General features: G+C 43.5%; 1 protein-coding gene across 5 annotated transcripts in view; it reads left to right on the forward strand.

The window, feature by feature from the left end:
- The window catches only part of ASPH (aspartate beta-hydroxylase), a 211,538-nt gene that overhangs the window by 139,841 nt on the left and 55,030 nt on the right, over positions 1–16,667 (forward strand). For all 5 annotated transcript variants that reach the window (XM_055128781.1, XM_055128782.1, XM_055128784.1 and 2 more), the window contains 4 exons: positions 693–843; positions 3,872–4,008; positions 12,490–12,588; positions 15,132–15,221. In XM_055128781.1, the coding sequence (XP_054984756.1) occupies positions 693–843; positions 3,872–4,008; positions 12,490–12,588; positions 15,132–15,221 (477 nt within the window). The remainder of the gene's footprint in view (positions 1–692; positions 844–3,871; positions 4,009–12,489; positions 12,589–15,131; positions 15,222–16,667) is intronic.

The following is a 16,667-nucleotide window of genomic DNA, read 5'->3' on the forward strand; positions in this document are numbered from 1 at the left end:
GCCACATAAGGGCAATAACCCCTGGCTCCCCAAACGTCACTCTTGAACGAATGAGGAAACATGGGGATAAGCTAATAAACACTTAGAAATTGTGGACAGGTGTCCCCTGGCATAATGTTATTGCATAGCCTAATTTCAGTCTCCATCAGCCTTAGCATATATTAGTCTTCACTTTTGTCATATTTTTCCACATGTCTAGTTTAGTAGCTTAACTTTTATTCATAGTATTAAAATGATGTATATGTTAATTTCATCTGGTTTTGATTTATACTGTGAGGGCGGGGCACTTCTTCCAAGCAGTGGTGGAGAGGCCCGTGGGGGCCCTTGATTCTCAGTGATCCCAGCCACAGTCTGCATGGGGCCTCGAGGATCTGGTGCCGCTCCATCCCTGTGATGACCCAGGGTGCCCGAGCTCCCCCCACCAGTGCTCAGCGGCCTCCAGAGCTATACCCATTGATGCTGGTGTCAAGCAGTGTCGGGAGTCAAACTAGGCTTGGCCATCTGCGAGGCCTCTCCCCTAAGCCCTGTATTATCCATCTAGACCATTATTTGCATATTGAATCTCTTGACAGACATTTTTAAATGGTCTGCAATAACAATTCTATACAAAGGTTAACTTGTTGTGAGTATTTTGGGTGATGACAAACATGGTTCATCAGGAAACACTTACCCAATACGGGAACTCCCTCTAGTGTGAAGATGATTTGGCTGAGAAGAGGAGGAGCAACGAGATCCTCCGTGGGGCCATAGAGACCTACCAGGAGGTGGCCAGCCTGCCTGATGCCCCCGCGGACCTGGTGAAGCTGAGTCTGAAGCGGCGCTCAGAACGACAGCAATTTCTAGGTGAGCCGGAGCCAGATTGGCTGCAAAGAAGCAGCCCATGCAATGTGTTTATCTCCAAGAGCCTGAAGGGTTATGCATCCTAGACAAGTTTACTTGCACAGAAGGAATACTGAACTTAAAAAAACCATTTTGTGTCATTTACCTATGTCTTAGGCTGAAATAACAATTTCCATTAGTAACTGCCCAGAGAGAGTTGGTCCTTTTGTCACCTTTCTCTTTCCATCCCCCATGTTTAATTGCAAAGGTGGGTACTTGGCTGGCTAGACAAATCACACAGATGAATTACCAATGTCATCTGTTATAGCTCTTAGAAATAATTTTCTCAGCCAGCTGCTTTATAATTTCTTTTAGGTTGGCATTAAAGGCGCTTGCATCACTTTGGTAAATGATCACAATTTCTGGTAAGAGTAGAACCCAAGTGAGGATTAGAAAGGGGAAGAAGCAAGCCATTTAACAGAGCCCGTCCAAGAAAAACATACAGCACATACACAGGCTGCAAAAAACTGGGATTTATGTGCAGAGTTGCAGAGTTGCCAGCTGGGCACAAAAAACTGGTACTGGGACTAGAGAAAAGGCCTTGCACATAGCTGACCCCATTCAGTCCCTGACACTGCATACGGTCCCCTGCATGCCACCAGGCGTGACATCTGAGCACAGAGCCAGGAGTTACTCTGAGCACTGCCAGGTGCAGACCCCAAAATAGAACAAAGCAAAACCAATGGCACTGAGATTCCTGCAGGCTTCAAAATAAACTCCTTAGCCTTGGTCATTGATCCTGTCTTCCAAATGTTGATATCTTGTTATTGTTAATTTTTTTTTAATTACCCATGTCCCCCCTTCCCTGGTCTTCTCTTCACTCTTGTTGTCGCAGTGACCTGGGGTCATGCTCATGCCTGGCTGGAGTTGTCCATCCGTTTGTGACACGGGCTGGGGGGTCAGGCATCACTTTGCAGTGCTCATGGGCTTGGTCGTGGTGGTCCTTGCACACAGTCTGGATGTGCTGGCACTGCATGCTCTCAGGGCTCACACTTTTTTGTAGTTGTGATGCTCACACCTACCCAGATGTGGTACAGCTGGAAGTGGCTCGAGTCCTGGGTGCCACAGACAGTGGAACCTCTGTGTTTAGACAACGCACCTGCATGATCATATGTTGCAGCACCGGCTATTTAACTTCCCACCTTATTTATGCTTGCCATGAAGGTGCTCTAAGTTATCAAAGGATCTGTCCCCCTGACCTCCATTTCAAAATATTTTTATATTGTAATTTTTTAGAAGCAAACTGCATTGATCTTGCTTACTAGCTCTTTTTGTTGGTCTTTTAAACTTTGCACTGAGTACTTCCCTATCTCATCCTATACCCAGCCCTAGGAAAAGACTGCCTACAGATAAAACTAACTCTCTTCAGTATTTCAGTTTTGTTTTCTCTGAATATTAAAATTTGATCCCAAGAATAAGCTCTATGATTAGGAAAGTGTAAGCAGGTGATAGTAGTGAATGTGCCGTAGCGGGAAATTCTCTCAAGAAATTCCTTCACACTCTCTCTCTCTATGTTTTCACCTCTCACATTTCTCTTAATAAAACTATCATTCTTCCTAAACAAGAAGGAGGAGTTGCTGCAGAAATATCACAGGGAGTAGGATGCTTGCTTTTGCACCAAGTTCGGTCTCCGAGAACTCCCTGTGGTTGCCCGGGCTCCGGCAGGAGTGATCCCTGAGTGCAGAGCCAGGGTCCCTGAGCATCATCTGGTGTGCTGGTGTGGCCCAAAAACCAAAGAAAAAAAGAGAGAGAGAAAAGAAAAGGAAAGAAAAAGAAGAGAATCATAGAACCCTAATATATGGGAAGATGAGGGAAGAAAAGGAACTGAGAAGAACAGTCTGATTTGTTGCTGAGGAAGTAATGTCTAAGCGGTCTCAGGGAAAGCTACAGGCTACATTGATGATACTCTGTGTGTGATACTTTGTTAGTTTGGGGCATGCGGTAGCATTGGTTTCTTTATAGTCCTTCTTCAGTCTTGATTCATATTAAGTGCATGGGCAACTGCTCCTTTCCAGTTTACTTTTGTCGTCTGTATCAAGCTGATTTAGTATTTTCCACCTTCAGCAGTTTGACTTTACAGCTGCACCCGGAAGTACTAACAATCGCTCTTGGAAATTGAACATTTCCTTCAGAACATTTTCAAAGTGAGTGAAGCCCCGATTTGCAGGCTCCGGGCAGTGCGTTGCATCCCGTCGTCCACAAGAGGGTGCCATAGCACTGCATGATGTTACATTTGCTCCAGGCCGAGGTGACCCCAGAGATGATTCCTCACCAGAAACCAAGCCAGTTGTGGGCCTCTTTGCCTTTGCTCCTGGTTTGAGGCCCTGACTTTTATACGCTCGTCCTCCATTCATTCTTTCGAGTAACCATGCTAAACCAAAACAATCTCTGTAAAAACATTTGAGACAAAGATTTGGCAAGAGGACTCTCTTGAGGGGAAATTTTACTGATGTGGCATAAAAACGTAAATGATCGATTTAGTAAACGAGAATGTCTTTAAAATGTTTGTGATCAGTATCATATTCAAGATCTGTTGGATTTATTGATACGGTTTCCATTACCTGATGAAATCCTAATAATTCCACATAACTGTCTGTTACCAAGAGTCAGATTTTACGTATTCATGTGAGCTCTGTAGGGTAAACACTTGTGATTGATAGTTTCAATATAAAGCTGCCAGTAATGTGCTGGCTAATTCATTTTTAATAAGGCCCATCCCCCAGGATTGAGAGCTGGGGCTTCTCCTGGCAGTGCTCTTCCTGGTGGTGTGGACTTGATGTTTTGGTGCTCAGATCTTGGCGGGGAAGCAGTGCTGCTTGGGTCCTGGAGGCGTTGGGGGCCCAGCAATGCCCTAGGAATCATACCAGACTGGGATTTAACTCGGGGGCGTGGGCCATGCAAGGCCAGGCCTCTCCCCTTGAGCTCTCTCCCTGGGCCCTCCCTGTTCATAATCTGCTTAATCTCTGTTTTTGTTTCTTCCCCACCGAATCAGGTCACATGAGAGGGTCCCTGCTTACCCTCCAGAGATTAGTTCAACTCTTTCCTGATGAGACTTCTTTGAAGAACGACCTTGGAGTGGGGTACCTCTTGCTCGGAGATAATGACAGTGCCAAGAAGGTGTATGAAGAGGTAAACAAGCAGCAGTCCTTTGTTAATTATATCAAACAATTTGGATTATGAAAGTCTAATGTCATTTGTAAATTGCATTCAGTACACCTTGTCTCTCAGTCCTTTCGAGTAATGTGAAATATTATGTAAAGGTGGTAAAGTATTAAGATAACTGACACATTCTGACATTTGTTTTCATATCCCATCTTTCCTTTGATCAGAAAACATAACATTCTGGGTAATTTAGTACTTGGAAAACTTCATCTTATAATTGTGATTTTTTTTTTTTTAATGTAGGAGTAGTGCTGTTTATTCAGCCACTGATTAAGCTGACTGAAGCAGCTTGAACACCACATTCTTTTATTATTTTTTTATTATTTTTTTTTAATTGACTATCCATGAGATAGACCATTATAAAGCTGTTCATTATTGGGTTTTAGTCATACTCTGATCCAATAGTCATCCCTCCATCAGCATACATTTCCCACCACCACTGTCTCCCATTTCCTTCCCACCATCCCCCAACACCCCACCCCCTACCCTAAACCTTCCTCTGTTTTTGTGCAGTATGGTTTGCAATACAGGTGCTAAAGGTCATAATGTTTGTTCAGGGCATTCAGTATTTTTATCAGGATGGCAAGGCAAAGTTGATAGCTTTTCAACTGGTTGGCAGCTTTGGGGTGTGGACATGAATGCTGAGGCTTCCAGAAGTACAGAGAGGTGGGGGGAGGTATCCCATCCTGACCCTGAGAAAGCCTGGAGAGTTCAGTTACAAAACCCACATACCCAAATTTTCAGCAGATTCTATCTCGGTGAGGTCTGTCCTGAGATGGTGGAGTCTGACCAGGGATACGGTGGTGCTTTGGGGTTGTGGAGCAAGCAGCTGCTGGGGGCTCTGCTTGGGTGGGCACCAGACTGACCCAGTCCCCTCTGATTTACCCCCTCTTTGCTCAGTCTTGCGTGGGTCTGAGATTAACTGTAGCTTTTGATCTCTTTTGAGGTTTATTTATGGGTCTCTAAAATAAAGCCAGTGAGCATATATAGCTGAGCCGGACATGGTTTGTGGGTGTGACTCTCGCATACCTAACTTTTGGCAGTTTAATTTCTTGGTAAACTTTATATCCTCACTTATAATCACCAAGATAGAAAAATATCAATAGATAAATTTTAAAAATGTGGTCTATATGTAATGTATCACTGCATCACTGTCATCCCGTTGCTCATTGATTTGCTCGAGTAGGCACCAGTAACATCTCCATTGTGAGACTTGTTGTTACTGTTTTTGGCACATCGAATACACCCACGGGGAGCTTACCAGGCTCTGCCATACGGGCGGGATACTCTCGGTAGCTTGCTGGGCTCTCTGAGAGGGATGGAGGAGTTGAACCTGGGTTGGCCACATGCAAGGCAAATGCCCTACCCGCTGTGCTATCGCTCCAGTCCAAGAAAAGCAAAAGCAAAAATTTCAAATTTATTAATTTATTGATAGCCTTTTAATAAGAATTCTTTATGATAGCAAAAGGAACCCGTGATCATCACATTTGTAAGAACACATAATATTTTCTTTTTTTCACTACAAATTTGGTCTGGGAAGAGACTATAGAAGAGGAAAGAGTCTTTGGGGGCTGTGGAGTAAATTGCTCCCCTTTCAGAGAGTTTTGACTCTTCCATCCTCTGATATGGAATCCTTTGAAAGGCTTATAATGGATGTGTTGGTATATACCTTCCAAATCACAGATAGTTGTAAAATCTTTTTTGTGATGGCCTCTCAGTAGCCTTATTGCAAACCATCAGGCCCGAAAAATAGAAAGTGAAAAGGAAAGTGCCTGCCACAAAGGCGGGGGTGGGGGTGATGGGATAGATACTGGGGATACTGGTGGTGGGAATTTGCACTGGTGGAGAGATGGGTGTTCAAACATTTGTATGGCCGAAAGCTTTGTAGCTATATCTCACAGTGACTCAATTAAAAATTTTAAAAAAGCATTAACTTCTTCAAGCAATAAGGAATTTCATTTTGCACAGAATATACGGGATACCAAATGAACTTAGAGGATGAAAAGGTAATGCCTCTGTAAAAGAAAGACGAACAATGCATGTGCTTGTTACTTCTTCCATTAAGACCCTTTGTTGGGTCTTCAAGTGCCTCTTGAAGCAGGGCACTAAGGTCACATGTGAATGCAGCGTCTCAGGGACAGCCAGTGTGGTGCCTTTTGGTTTGAAACCTGTGCAGAGGGACCTCACTCAGTCAGGGAGTGTCCACTCAGTGTGGCACGTTCCTATGTCCATTGCTGTTGATGACTAACTGGAAATCCCTGAATTTTAGATGAAGTGTCTTTTCAGTCTTGATAGAACCTTCCCTTTTCTGAAAAAAAAGCAGAAATAAGATCTATGATCATTATAGCTTCTTGACTCAGGATGGATTGATTCTACATTGTGAAAATTTGTGCCATCCACAGATATGCCTATTCTAGGTCAAAAATAAATGATTGTATTTTCTTTCTTTTTCTGTTCTTATTCTGGTAGGGGGGGCTCCTAAGGGGTGCTCAGGGGCCTAGGGGCCCCTCCTAGGGTGGTTCAATATTAGAGCCTGAGGTTGCCCGCCCGGCCAGCCCAGCAGTGGTTGCGAGATTCAGGGTTATAAGAAGTGGGACCTGCAGGGACTGAGAGGCTGGGGGCTGTCAAGCATCGAATCCCAGAGCCTTCCCTATGGGCCTAAGAGAAACCTCATTGTCTAATCGCCAAAATATTAAATTTGCAAAGTTTGGTTATAGTCAACATTCTCTGGTTTAGTGCCAAATGAATATAAAACATACTTATCTACCAGACATGTGCTTTATTTTCCCTGTCAGAAGCCACAAAGATGATTTTTTCTTCCTCCCTCCCTGTCTTCCTTCCTTCCTTCCTTCCTTCCTTCCTTCCTTCCTTCCTTCCTTCCTTCCTTCCTTCCTTCCTTCCTTCCTTCCATCTTTCTTCCCTTCCGTTCCCTGCCTCCCTTCCTTCCTTTCTTTCTTCTCTCCATCCTTCCTCCCTCTCCCTCCCTTCCTTCCTTCCTCTCTCACTTCCTTTCCACCCTCACTTCCATTTTTCATTCCTTTATTCCTTCCTATCTTTCATCCTCTCTCCCTTCTTCCCTTTTTTCCCTCCCACCCTCCCAAGAAACATCACATGATTACCTGTAACCTACAGGATGGGTACCAAGAACACTTAAGTTTAGTGTTCTTGGTACCCATCCTGTTGATCTAAAAGCCTTATTTTTCTTCAGTTTATATATTTACAACATATACATTCCTTTCACATATTGCTAAATTTGTTTAATGTCAGATTTTACTTCATCATAAAAAACAAAATTTACCTCCTGCTTATGCATTTGAAATCACAGTCTTATCTAAAGAAGAACAGTAGGGTGCAGAAAGTCTAAACCATAACAGTGTTATACAATTGAATGGCTTAAGCATTTAATAATCTGAAAATGTGTGTGTGATTCGCCTTGTGTTCCCTCCTCTCAGTTCTGAACTAATAAGTTTGACCTAATGGATTCTCTTTCCTTAACCACACTTCAGCCTGATGATGACTTTGTTTTGTCAGGGATCATTTTCTGAAAACTGACATTTTGATGTTTTTTTTTTCTTGAGTGTTGACTTTATTTTAGTTAAGTCTATAAAAATCATTGCTATTTCCCTTTCTGTTTTTTTTTTCTGGTTTCCATTTCAAGAAAGATTAATTTTTAAATACTCTGGCGTGGATGGCTCATGTCTGTGGCTTAGTAATCACCAGTTATCCATTACCCACAGACGGAGTTCCAGCATCCTCCCATATTCTTCTCCCTCGCTCTGACATTTCTCCGTTTGCTCAGTTGCGCATGTCTCAAAAACCTCACACACTTACCTGGAAAAGATGGGTAAGGGAAGAAATGCATCATGCTCTCTTAAAACAGTCTGCTTCAAATCCTTGATTTCTGTTAGCTTTATCTTCTGAATATTTTTCAAATCCCCTTTTTTAGTAAAGTAAGACCACTTACATTTAAAGAAATTTACCAAGAAAAATGTAAGGAGAGAGACAGAGAGACACAGAGACAGAGACAGAGATGCATGTTCAAGGGAGAACCCGTGCTTAGCCAGAGAGGGAAAAGCTGAAAGGCCCATCTCTGGATGAGACATGGCCCAGTGTCCAGTGTGGAGAGTGAGCGCCAAACGCCTTTACAAAGATAATTTTATGGTCTGGCTGCTTCAGAACTGCCTTGACCCAGAGTTATCTGCATACCGAGAGCTTAGTCTGAGTGTTGGCAGAGGCAAGAAGCGTTGGGCTCTTTCATACAGGCACTGTGACCCTCGAGTCCCTTGAAGCTTCTTGTCTGAAGGGTCCGCCCTTTTCTGAGTGGTGCCACAGCTTCTGAATCTGGGCAGTGACTTATTTTTTCCATTTCCAAAGAGTTCCATCAAATGTGTTCTTATTAACCCATGCACTCAAAACCCATCCTTGCCTCAAATAGGATAGATTTGTCTTCCCCGTCTTGATTTGCTCTGGACGTTCACAAAACCCAAAAGCCAAACAAATCTGATTCTCCCATCTCATCTTCAACTCTTCAGTGATTCCCAAAACTATGCTCCTCAAGCATGTGAACTTGCCAACCCTTCCCGTACAAATGCTCCAGGGCATATGTGTATGTCTATGTATTTACTTACTATATAAATATTCTAATTTTACGTATGTGATAAAATTATGCACTTTTAAAGAAGTTTTGAGATGAAATTAAATAGTTTAAATGCTCTTCAATTCTGTTTTATTCCCAAAGTATTTGGTTCACAGATAATTTAATGTCTTGATATTAATTTTAGTAATATCAATATGCAATACCATGACTGTATGATTTTTCAGTCCTGATAATGTGCCATGCAAAATGCTTTTACTGGGAACAGAAATGTTATTTCTGCCAGATTTTCTTCAGGGATGGAGGGATGGGTATAAAAAGAGACTTCATGTCATATTAGTATTAATTTCAACCTGGGTTTCCTATAAGTGTTCTCATTTTTCCAAGGTCCATGGGTTACTAGATAATACAGCCAGCACATCCTTGTGCATCCCCCTGTAAAGAGCCATAAGCACAGTAGATCAGACAGTGAGGAACCGAGCAGAAAAGGCAGTGCTGCTGGCTGGCTTTTGGTTGTTGATGCTCAAGCCCCATCCCTTGAGATAACGAGATGCAAACCTGTTCATGGAGCAGATGCAAAGGGAGCCCAGGAGCCCACTGAATACTAAGTATTATATTTCAAAGACAAATGCAAGAGGAATCATTTGTTATTTCTTTATGCTCCCCAGAGGATTCACTTGCACAGAATAATCAACGAGACCTTTTTTGATTTGCGTGCACCCTTTTCTCCACTTTCATTCTCCTTATCCGTTCCTGCCAAGACCCCTATTTAAGTCATTCTCTCTCACCCTTCACATGAATGCCGTTCCCCCAATCTCCTCTGCCTTCCCTTTCCCTGGCGTCTCCTATTTACCTTCCTTACTACATATCCTCCTGAAAGCAGGCAGGGTCCTCCTGTATGCCCCCAAATGCCTGTCACTAGTTACACCTAACACGTTGCGTTCTCCTTGTCCTGTGTAAGGAATGCCTGGTGCCTCTGGCTTCTCTTTCCTTCTCGGACTCAAAGATGAAGAGGAACCCCAGGAAATCTTTGCTCTCCATGCACTCAGTTCAGATCTTCTTCATCTCCTGCTTGTGTTCTGTAAATTAGCTTCTGTAAGCTTCTTCACATGTTGAATGTTGTTTTGATTTCTCACTGCTAATATTCTATTTAGAGGCATTTTGCATTTATCTTTAATGATAATAAATGCTTTTGATAATAAACAATGATTTGACTTATATTACATATTTACCTGAGTTTTATTATAGAATACTAGCTTTGCTTCTCCTTAGCTCTCACGATAGACTCAAGAAATTTGTATTGAGCCTTTTGGACCCGGCTGTGGAAGGAGCATGATGGAGGGGCCCGAGGGAGCGCCCTCGGACCCCAAGCAGCCCACTGAACTAATTCCGACATGGGACCAGAGACCCCACGGCGTGCGGAAGCTGTGGGACCCGGGCATCCCCCAATTCTTTTAACCTGTCTCTCTCTCAACTCCTCCCTCCTGAGCACAGCGCAGGGGCCGCGGTTTTCCTGAGCGCAAAACGGAGACGCCGATTCAGCCAAAACAGGACGTGAGCGCGCTTGCGGGAGTCCCCAGGGGGCGGGGGCGGCGACCCCCGCCCACCGCAGTTAGATACTTAAACCCACCTCCCCCACGTGTGCTTCCTTTTGGACCCGGCTGTGGAAGGAGCATGATGGAGGGGCCCGAGGGAGCGCCCTCGGACCCCAAGCAGCCCACTGAACTAATTCCGGCATGGGACCAGAGACCCCACGGCGTGCGGAAGCTGTGGGACCCGGGCATCCCCCAATTCTTTTAACCTGTCTCTCTCTCAACTCCTCCCTCCTGAGCACAGCGCAGGGGCCGCGGTTTTCCTGAGCGCAAAACGGAGACGCCGATTCAGCCAAAACAGGACGTGAGCGCGCTTGCGGGAGTCCCCAGGGGGCGGGGGCGGCGACCCCCGCCCACCGCAGTTAGATACTTAAACCCACCTCCCCCACGTGTGCTTCCTTTTGGACCCGGCTGTGGAAGGAGCATGATGGAGGGGCCCGAGGGAGCGCCCTCGGACCCCAAGCAGCCCACTGAACTAATTCCGGCATGGGACCAGAGACCCCACGGCGTGCGGAAGCTGTGGGACCCGGGCATCCCCCAATTCTTTTAACCTGTCTCTCTCTCAACTCCTCCCTCCTGAGCACAGCGCAGGGGCCGCGGTTTTCCTGAGCGCAAAACGGAGACGCCGAGCCTCTCTCTAGGTTTCTCCATCTTATGAGCACCATAAAAGGGTAAAAGTTTATAGTGATGTTATTTCTGGTTGTACTTTCCCTGGACTTTATACAGAAACCCAAAACCGCGCGGCCGCTGCCGCGGCCGCGCGACTTAATGTCATCTTAGCATGAGCAATATGTAATGGTTCCTTTCTAATGGGGCGGACTTTTGTGGGAGATCCTAATAGTAAGTCTGTTGCTGAAATATTGAAGGCAATCAAAGTGGTAGCCATCTCACTAGACTGAACTAAGCTATATCCCCACGCCGGCTGAGAAGAAATTTTCTTCTTTCTCGGGAAGAAACGCGGTGTGTCATCAACTACAGTGTGATGTCCATTAAGCAAACAGACCTGGTGGCGTGGGAATGGGATATAAGGGGAAAAATTATGTACAAGGAACAGCGGGACGCTGGTGGAATCTCGAGCCGGAGCCGACACCAGCGCAAGACCGTCGGTTCCAGAGACTGCTTGCAGATACTCTACAAGTCTATCAACTAAGCCAGAGCCCCACGCCTGCTGATGACGGGAAATAACCATCCTTTTCGGTTTTTTTTTTTTTCCCTTGTCAGGCAGCGTGGCGATTACTAAAACAGGCGTGAACTCGGTGGCGCGGGGCAAGGGGGAAAAAGAAAAACTATGTAACAAACAGCGGGACTTAATATCTCTATATTCTTAGCAATGGAGAACTATCAAATGCCTCCTTGGCAATAGGACTGCTTTTCTTTTTTGGGGGAAACCCCAACAACGGTAGTCAGTTGTGTGTTGAAACATGGAATGTAATCGAAATAAGGCGTAAACGAAGTGAAACATATCATGTGCAAGGGTAGGGACTGGGGAGGTGGGAGGGGGCGGCAGGTATACTGGGGGGGTTGGTGATGGAAGATGGGCACTGGTGAAGTGAAGGGTGTTTGAGAACTGTATAACCGACATAATCCTGAGAACTATGTAACCCTCCACATGGTGATTCAATAAAATTTAAAAAAAAAAAAAAAAAAAAAAAAAAAAAAAAAGAAATTTGTATTGAGTAAATGGATAAATTTATGTTGTATCTTATAAATGCCAATCTCAATTTTCTCTTAATGAGACAAGTATAAAGAGTGCAGATAAATGTATAATGGCAGTTGACTTCAAGTATAGCAAATGTAAAGCAAATTTAATGAAGGCATATCAATTGACAGATTTTTTTTTTGCTTTTTTTTTTTGGGTCACACCCAACAGTGCACAGGGGTTACTCCTGGCTCTGCACTCAGGAATTACTCCTGGTGGTGCTGGGGGACCGTATGGGCTGCTGGGAATCGAACCCAGGTTGGTCAAGTGCAAGGCAAATGCCCTACCCGCTGTGCTATCGCTCCAGCCCCCAGATTATTTTTTCTGATTTGCGCTGTTGATGCAATGCTGTAACAATTAGTGACTTTTCATTTGTTTCATTCTTGAAATGTGTAGATATGAAAATGTTTTGAGTAGAGGGAAATAAAGCCATTTAAGTTGAATATATTGCAATAAGACAAAGATTCATGCTTTCATCTGTATTAAAATTTGTTTTGACAATCATTTGTAGAATTTATAGTTAATTACAATAGGCTTTTTTTTGTTGTTCTGTTTGAGCTTAGGTCCTGAATGTGAGGCCTAATGATGGCTTTGCTAAAGTGCACTATGGCTTTATCCTGAAGGCGCAGAACAAGATCGCGGAGAGCATTCCCTATCTGAAGGTAAGGCGCCCTGCTCTGCCTCACCTCTCAGCCTCAGATTCATTTGAGTTGTGTGGACACCCTTGCTTATGGATTGGGGATTCACTGCCGTGCATGGCTGAGTCTCTTCATCAGCAAACTGTGTCCTCTCTGACAGTGAAATCCACAGTGTGTGTTGTCCTTATAATTGTGTGTCGGATGCCGAAAGACCACATAGGTGAGGAGATTTGTGGAGAAATTCTCAAACTGTAGGTGTTCTTGGTTTTTATTCCTGTGGTGAAGATAGACAAAAACGACTGTTATCGTATTTTACAGTACGGTGATGTGTGAAGTGTTCCTTTCCTAGTTCGCTTACACGATGAGTCTGATATGAACAGAGCTTTGAACCTATGCAGAATGTAGTCGAAAATGCGGGCTGAACAGATCAGACCTCAGAAAGTTTGAGCACGAATTGCTCAGATTAAAGTGCACCACGAATAGGGCGTAGGTCATAGGGCACATTGCCAGCATGTTGCAGGGCCCTGAATTTCATCCCTGGCACTGCTGGATGAAAGCCTGTTGGCTCCCAGCATTTAAGTTCCTTATGCCCCTCAGCCCTGGCACCACCAAATTGACCCCAGGCTTCCCAACTTTGCCCCTGTGGCACTTACTTTAAAATATGTGTCCTCATTGGTCTCCCCCATGTCTACGGGAATCCTTATCCATTCAGCAGAATCACATTTCAGCTAGCTCAGGGCTGCCCAAAAAACTTGTGTCATAGATCTCTCTCATATATAGTAAGGGGGAAACAAAGGGCCAGAGTCATCAGAACTGGAGTTTTTTTTTTTTTTTTTTTTGTCTCTAGAATGAGATTAGAGTTGAATAGAGAGATTGGAGGGGTCCTTTGAGCACTGGTGGAGGGAAGTGAGCCCTCTGGTGATGGACAGGGCGTTGGAATGATGTATGCATGAATAGTAGAATTAACAGTATTGTTCACCCCTCTACTTCAATGAAAGTGGTAAAAAAAATAAAATAAAATAAATAAAAAACTTTCAGCTACAGTGGACATATTTTTATTTATACTCTGACATGAGAGCATCTAGCCATAATGTGCCCATTGAAGGGATAAAATTTGAATTCCAAATACTTTAAATAGTTGTGTGGAACCTCAGAAGCCTGTTTTGTCTTAAAACATGGTCAAGACTTTCTGGTTCACATTCCTAGGACAAAAGGAGCAGAGTAGCCCCCTGAGGGTGCTGTTCAGCAACCCCCCCACCATCCTCCCCCCCACACACACACACTTTCCCTCTAGTCTCAGTATCACTGGGCCATTTGCAAGCCTTTCTGCATTTTAGCCCAGAACAGTCAGTGAGGGTTTCTCTGATTAAAGTGTTTCCTTTACATTTCCTTCAGCATAACAAGCGCCTAATTATATTCTCTCTGCTTCAGAGACAGAGCAGCAAGGGACACCCTGATAAGCATCCGCCAAAGGACATTTGAATGTCTGTTGGGTCAAGCCAGAGCCCTGAAGCTCTCTGCTGGAGAGCTGCCCTGCTCCTGTCCCCACGTCTGCTGTCCCAAGTAACACTGGTAGCAGTTCTTCATAATGAAAGATAACAGACTTCCTATGAAGCAAGCTCAAAGATGCAAAGTTTTAGAAGGAATTCATCTTTTGCTTTCCTAAATTCATTTTCATCAGAATTTTCTGGGGTTTTTTTGGGGGGTGGGGGGAGGCAGGGAGGCAGGGGTAGAGGAGGACTCCAAAACTGTGCGCAGGGGACCTGGAGCAACTCTTGGTGATAACTTGGTCAAAAGGGCAGGGTGGTTCAAAGCTTGTGCCCAAGAATGCTGTGCTACAAGAGCATGGCCGTGCTGGGAAGTCAGGGTCCAATACACGGCCCCCAGTGGTGCCAGGGGATGAAGCCAGGACCCCGCCTGAGCAGGACTTTCACCTCAACCCCAGAGCCCCAGGTTCCTCCCTCTCATTTTGTACAAAAACCTCAATCTCACACAGGAAATGGGTTTAACAAAACCTGTTTTCGGATAGGATTTGTTTACTAATAGTTCCGTTTTTTAAAAAATTCCATTTGGCTTTAATCCTGTTACAAGTTTTGTAAAAACTTTAACTTGTAGGGAAGGGTTCGTTTGTTTTGAGAAAAAAAAAAAACTACTTGCCATTAGGTCTCTGTCACTTTGAACATTGTGCAAATAACTGCATATTTTGGTGCTGCAGTAGTCCTTAGGTGACATATGGTCAGATTAAGAGTGTAAAATAAATGTGATAGACATCAGCCAAAGAAATTCTTTGAAATGTTGAACTACTATTGAGCGCACAGAGACAACTCTCAAGGCACCATACTAATTATCTGGACTATTACAGTTAATGATAAATGCATTGAAAAAAATTAGTTTTATTACTTTCTATTTATTTTGCTTTGTGTTGACCAGTAACCTAATTGCAACACCTTAGTATTTAGGTGAATTCTCTGGTTCTTATATTTGTTGCATGGTGTGTAATGATTAAGTGAGTTAATGAATTAAATTTATTTAATTCTTTCCTAAATACTGCCACTGTTCTTTCGCAGGAAGGAATAGAATCTGGGGATCCTGGTACAGATGACGGGCGATTTTATTTTCACCTGGGAGATGCCATGCAGAGGGTTGGGAACAAAGAGGTAAAGAATCAGTGAAACTCTTATTCATCTAACAGAATAGCTTATGAGTATGGTGGTGGTTACGGTGATTTTTTATTTTGGCTTGGTTTGGGACTTGTTTTATTAGGGGTTGGGAGTTGTAGGCCACACTTGGTGGTGCTCAGGTCTTGCTCCTGGTTCTGTGCTCAGGGGTCACTCCCGGCAGTGCTCTGGGTCATTCCATATGTGGTGCTGGGGATCAGACATCAGTAGATCACATGCTAGGGACCCACGGTGGTAATGAATTTTAGAATAAAGTTATAATTAAAAATACATCTTAGCCACACAATTTTGAAGGTGGTTATCTAATAAAACCACTGCTTTCTTTTTTGTTTTGTGGAAGGGGGATTTCTCAGGGTCTACCACAGGCTCTTTGCTCGTTGATCAGCCTGGTGGTGTTTGGGGGAACTTTATCCAATCTGGGGCATTGAAAACAGTCATCAGCATGAAATGCAAGTGCCCATCTTCTGTATTAGCTCTCTGGCCAGCAAAACCATTTTTGGAAACAATTCATAGTTCCTACTAATCACGTAAAAAAATAGGGATTTTTAATTTAGAGCAGTGTCTGAATTAGTGTAGTATGTGTCTTTATGTGTGTGTGTGTATGTGTGTGTGTGCATGTGTTTCTATATTTTGGTGTCTGTTTCTATGTTTGTATCTGTGCTTACAGTGATAGCATTGCATTTAAAATTATGAAACATCTGAAATTTTAAGTATTTTAAAACATTTTAACAGTTTGCCTAGATTTTTATTTGTTTTATTAATATATTATATAGTACAAAAAGTAGTTTCTTTTAGAATGAAAGCTTTATTTAGTTGATTGCTAATCATACTAAACCCAGTAGTCAATTATATAAATTACCTTCTGAAATATTTAATACCAAGTTTCAGAAGAATGCCTGCAGCTATAATAATAATGGGAACCGACACAAAATATATATATACAGTAGTTAAAACTGTGATTCCTACCTTCTGCTGAGTATATTGTCAGCTTCTTTCAGTATAATATGAGGTCATTAGTCATGGCATCATATTCTTCAAATCCCCACACTCTCACAATCTACCATGATTGGCACCTTGCTAATCGGTGAAACCATCTGCCCTGTTCTGCCCATCACTGCCGTCAGGGTTGGATTCTGCAGAGTCAGTGAGCCAAAGGACAAAATGAGACAATGAATCTTCGCATTCCATATATGTAACGAGTGTCATCTAAAGGCAACACAGCCTCAGGTTTCTGAAATTATTTAAAACACAGGATCATTTGCAAAATTGAGGATTCAGAGAAGCAAGGCGTTTTGGTGATGAGGGAATTCCGGTAAGTGACAGAAACCAATTCGGAGTAATAAAGGTTCGGATCATTGATCCTGTTTGCTTCATCCATTTCATAGTATTGGTACCTTCACCCATCTGACCTCCCAGTTGTCAGCT

Source organism: Sorex araneus, chromosome 2, assembly GCF_027595985.1.
Source record: "Sorex araneus isolate mSorAra2 chromosome 2, mSorAra2.pri, whole genome shotgun sequence".
In the NCBI taxonomy this organism is placed as follows: Eukaryota; Metazoa; Chordata; class Mammalia; order Eulipotyphla; family Soricidae; genus Sorex; species Sorex araneus.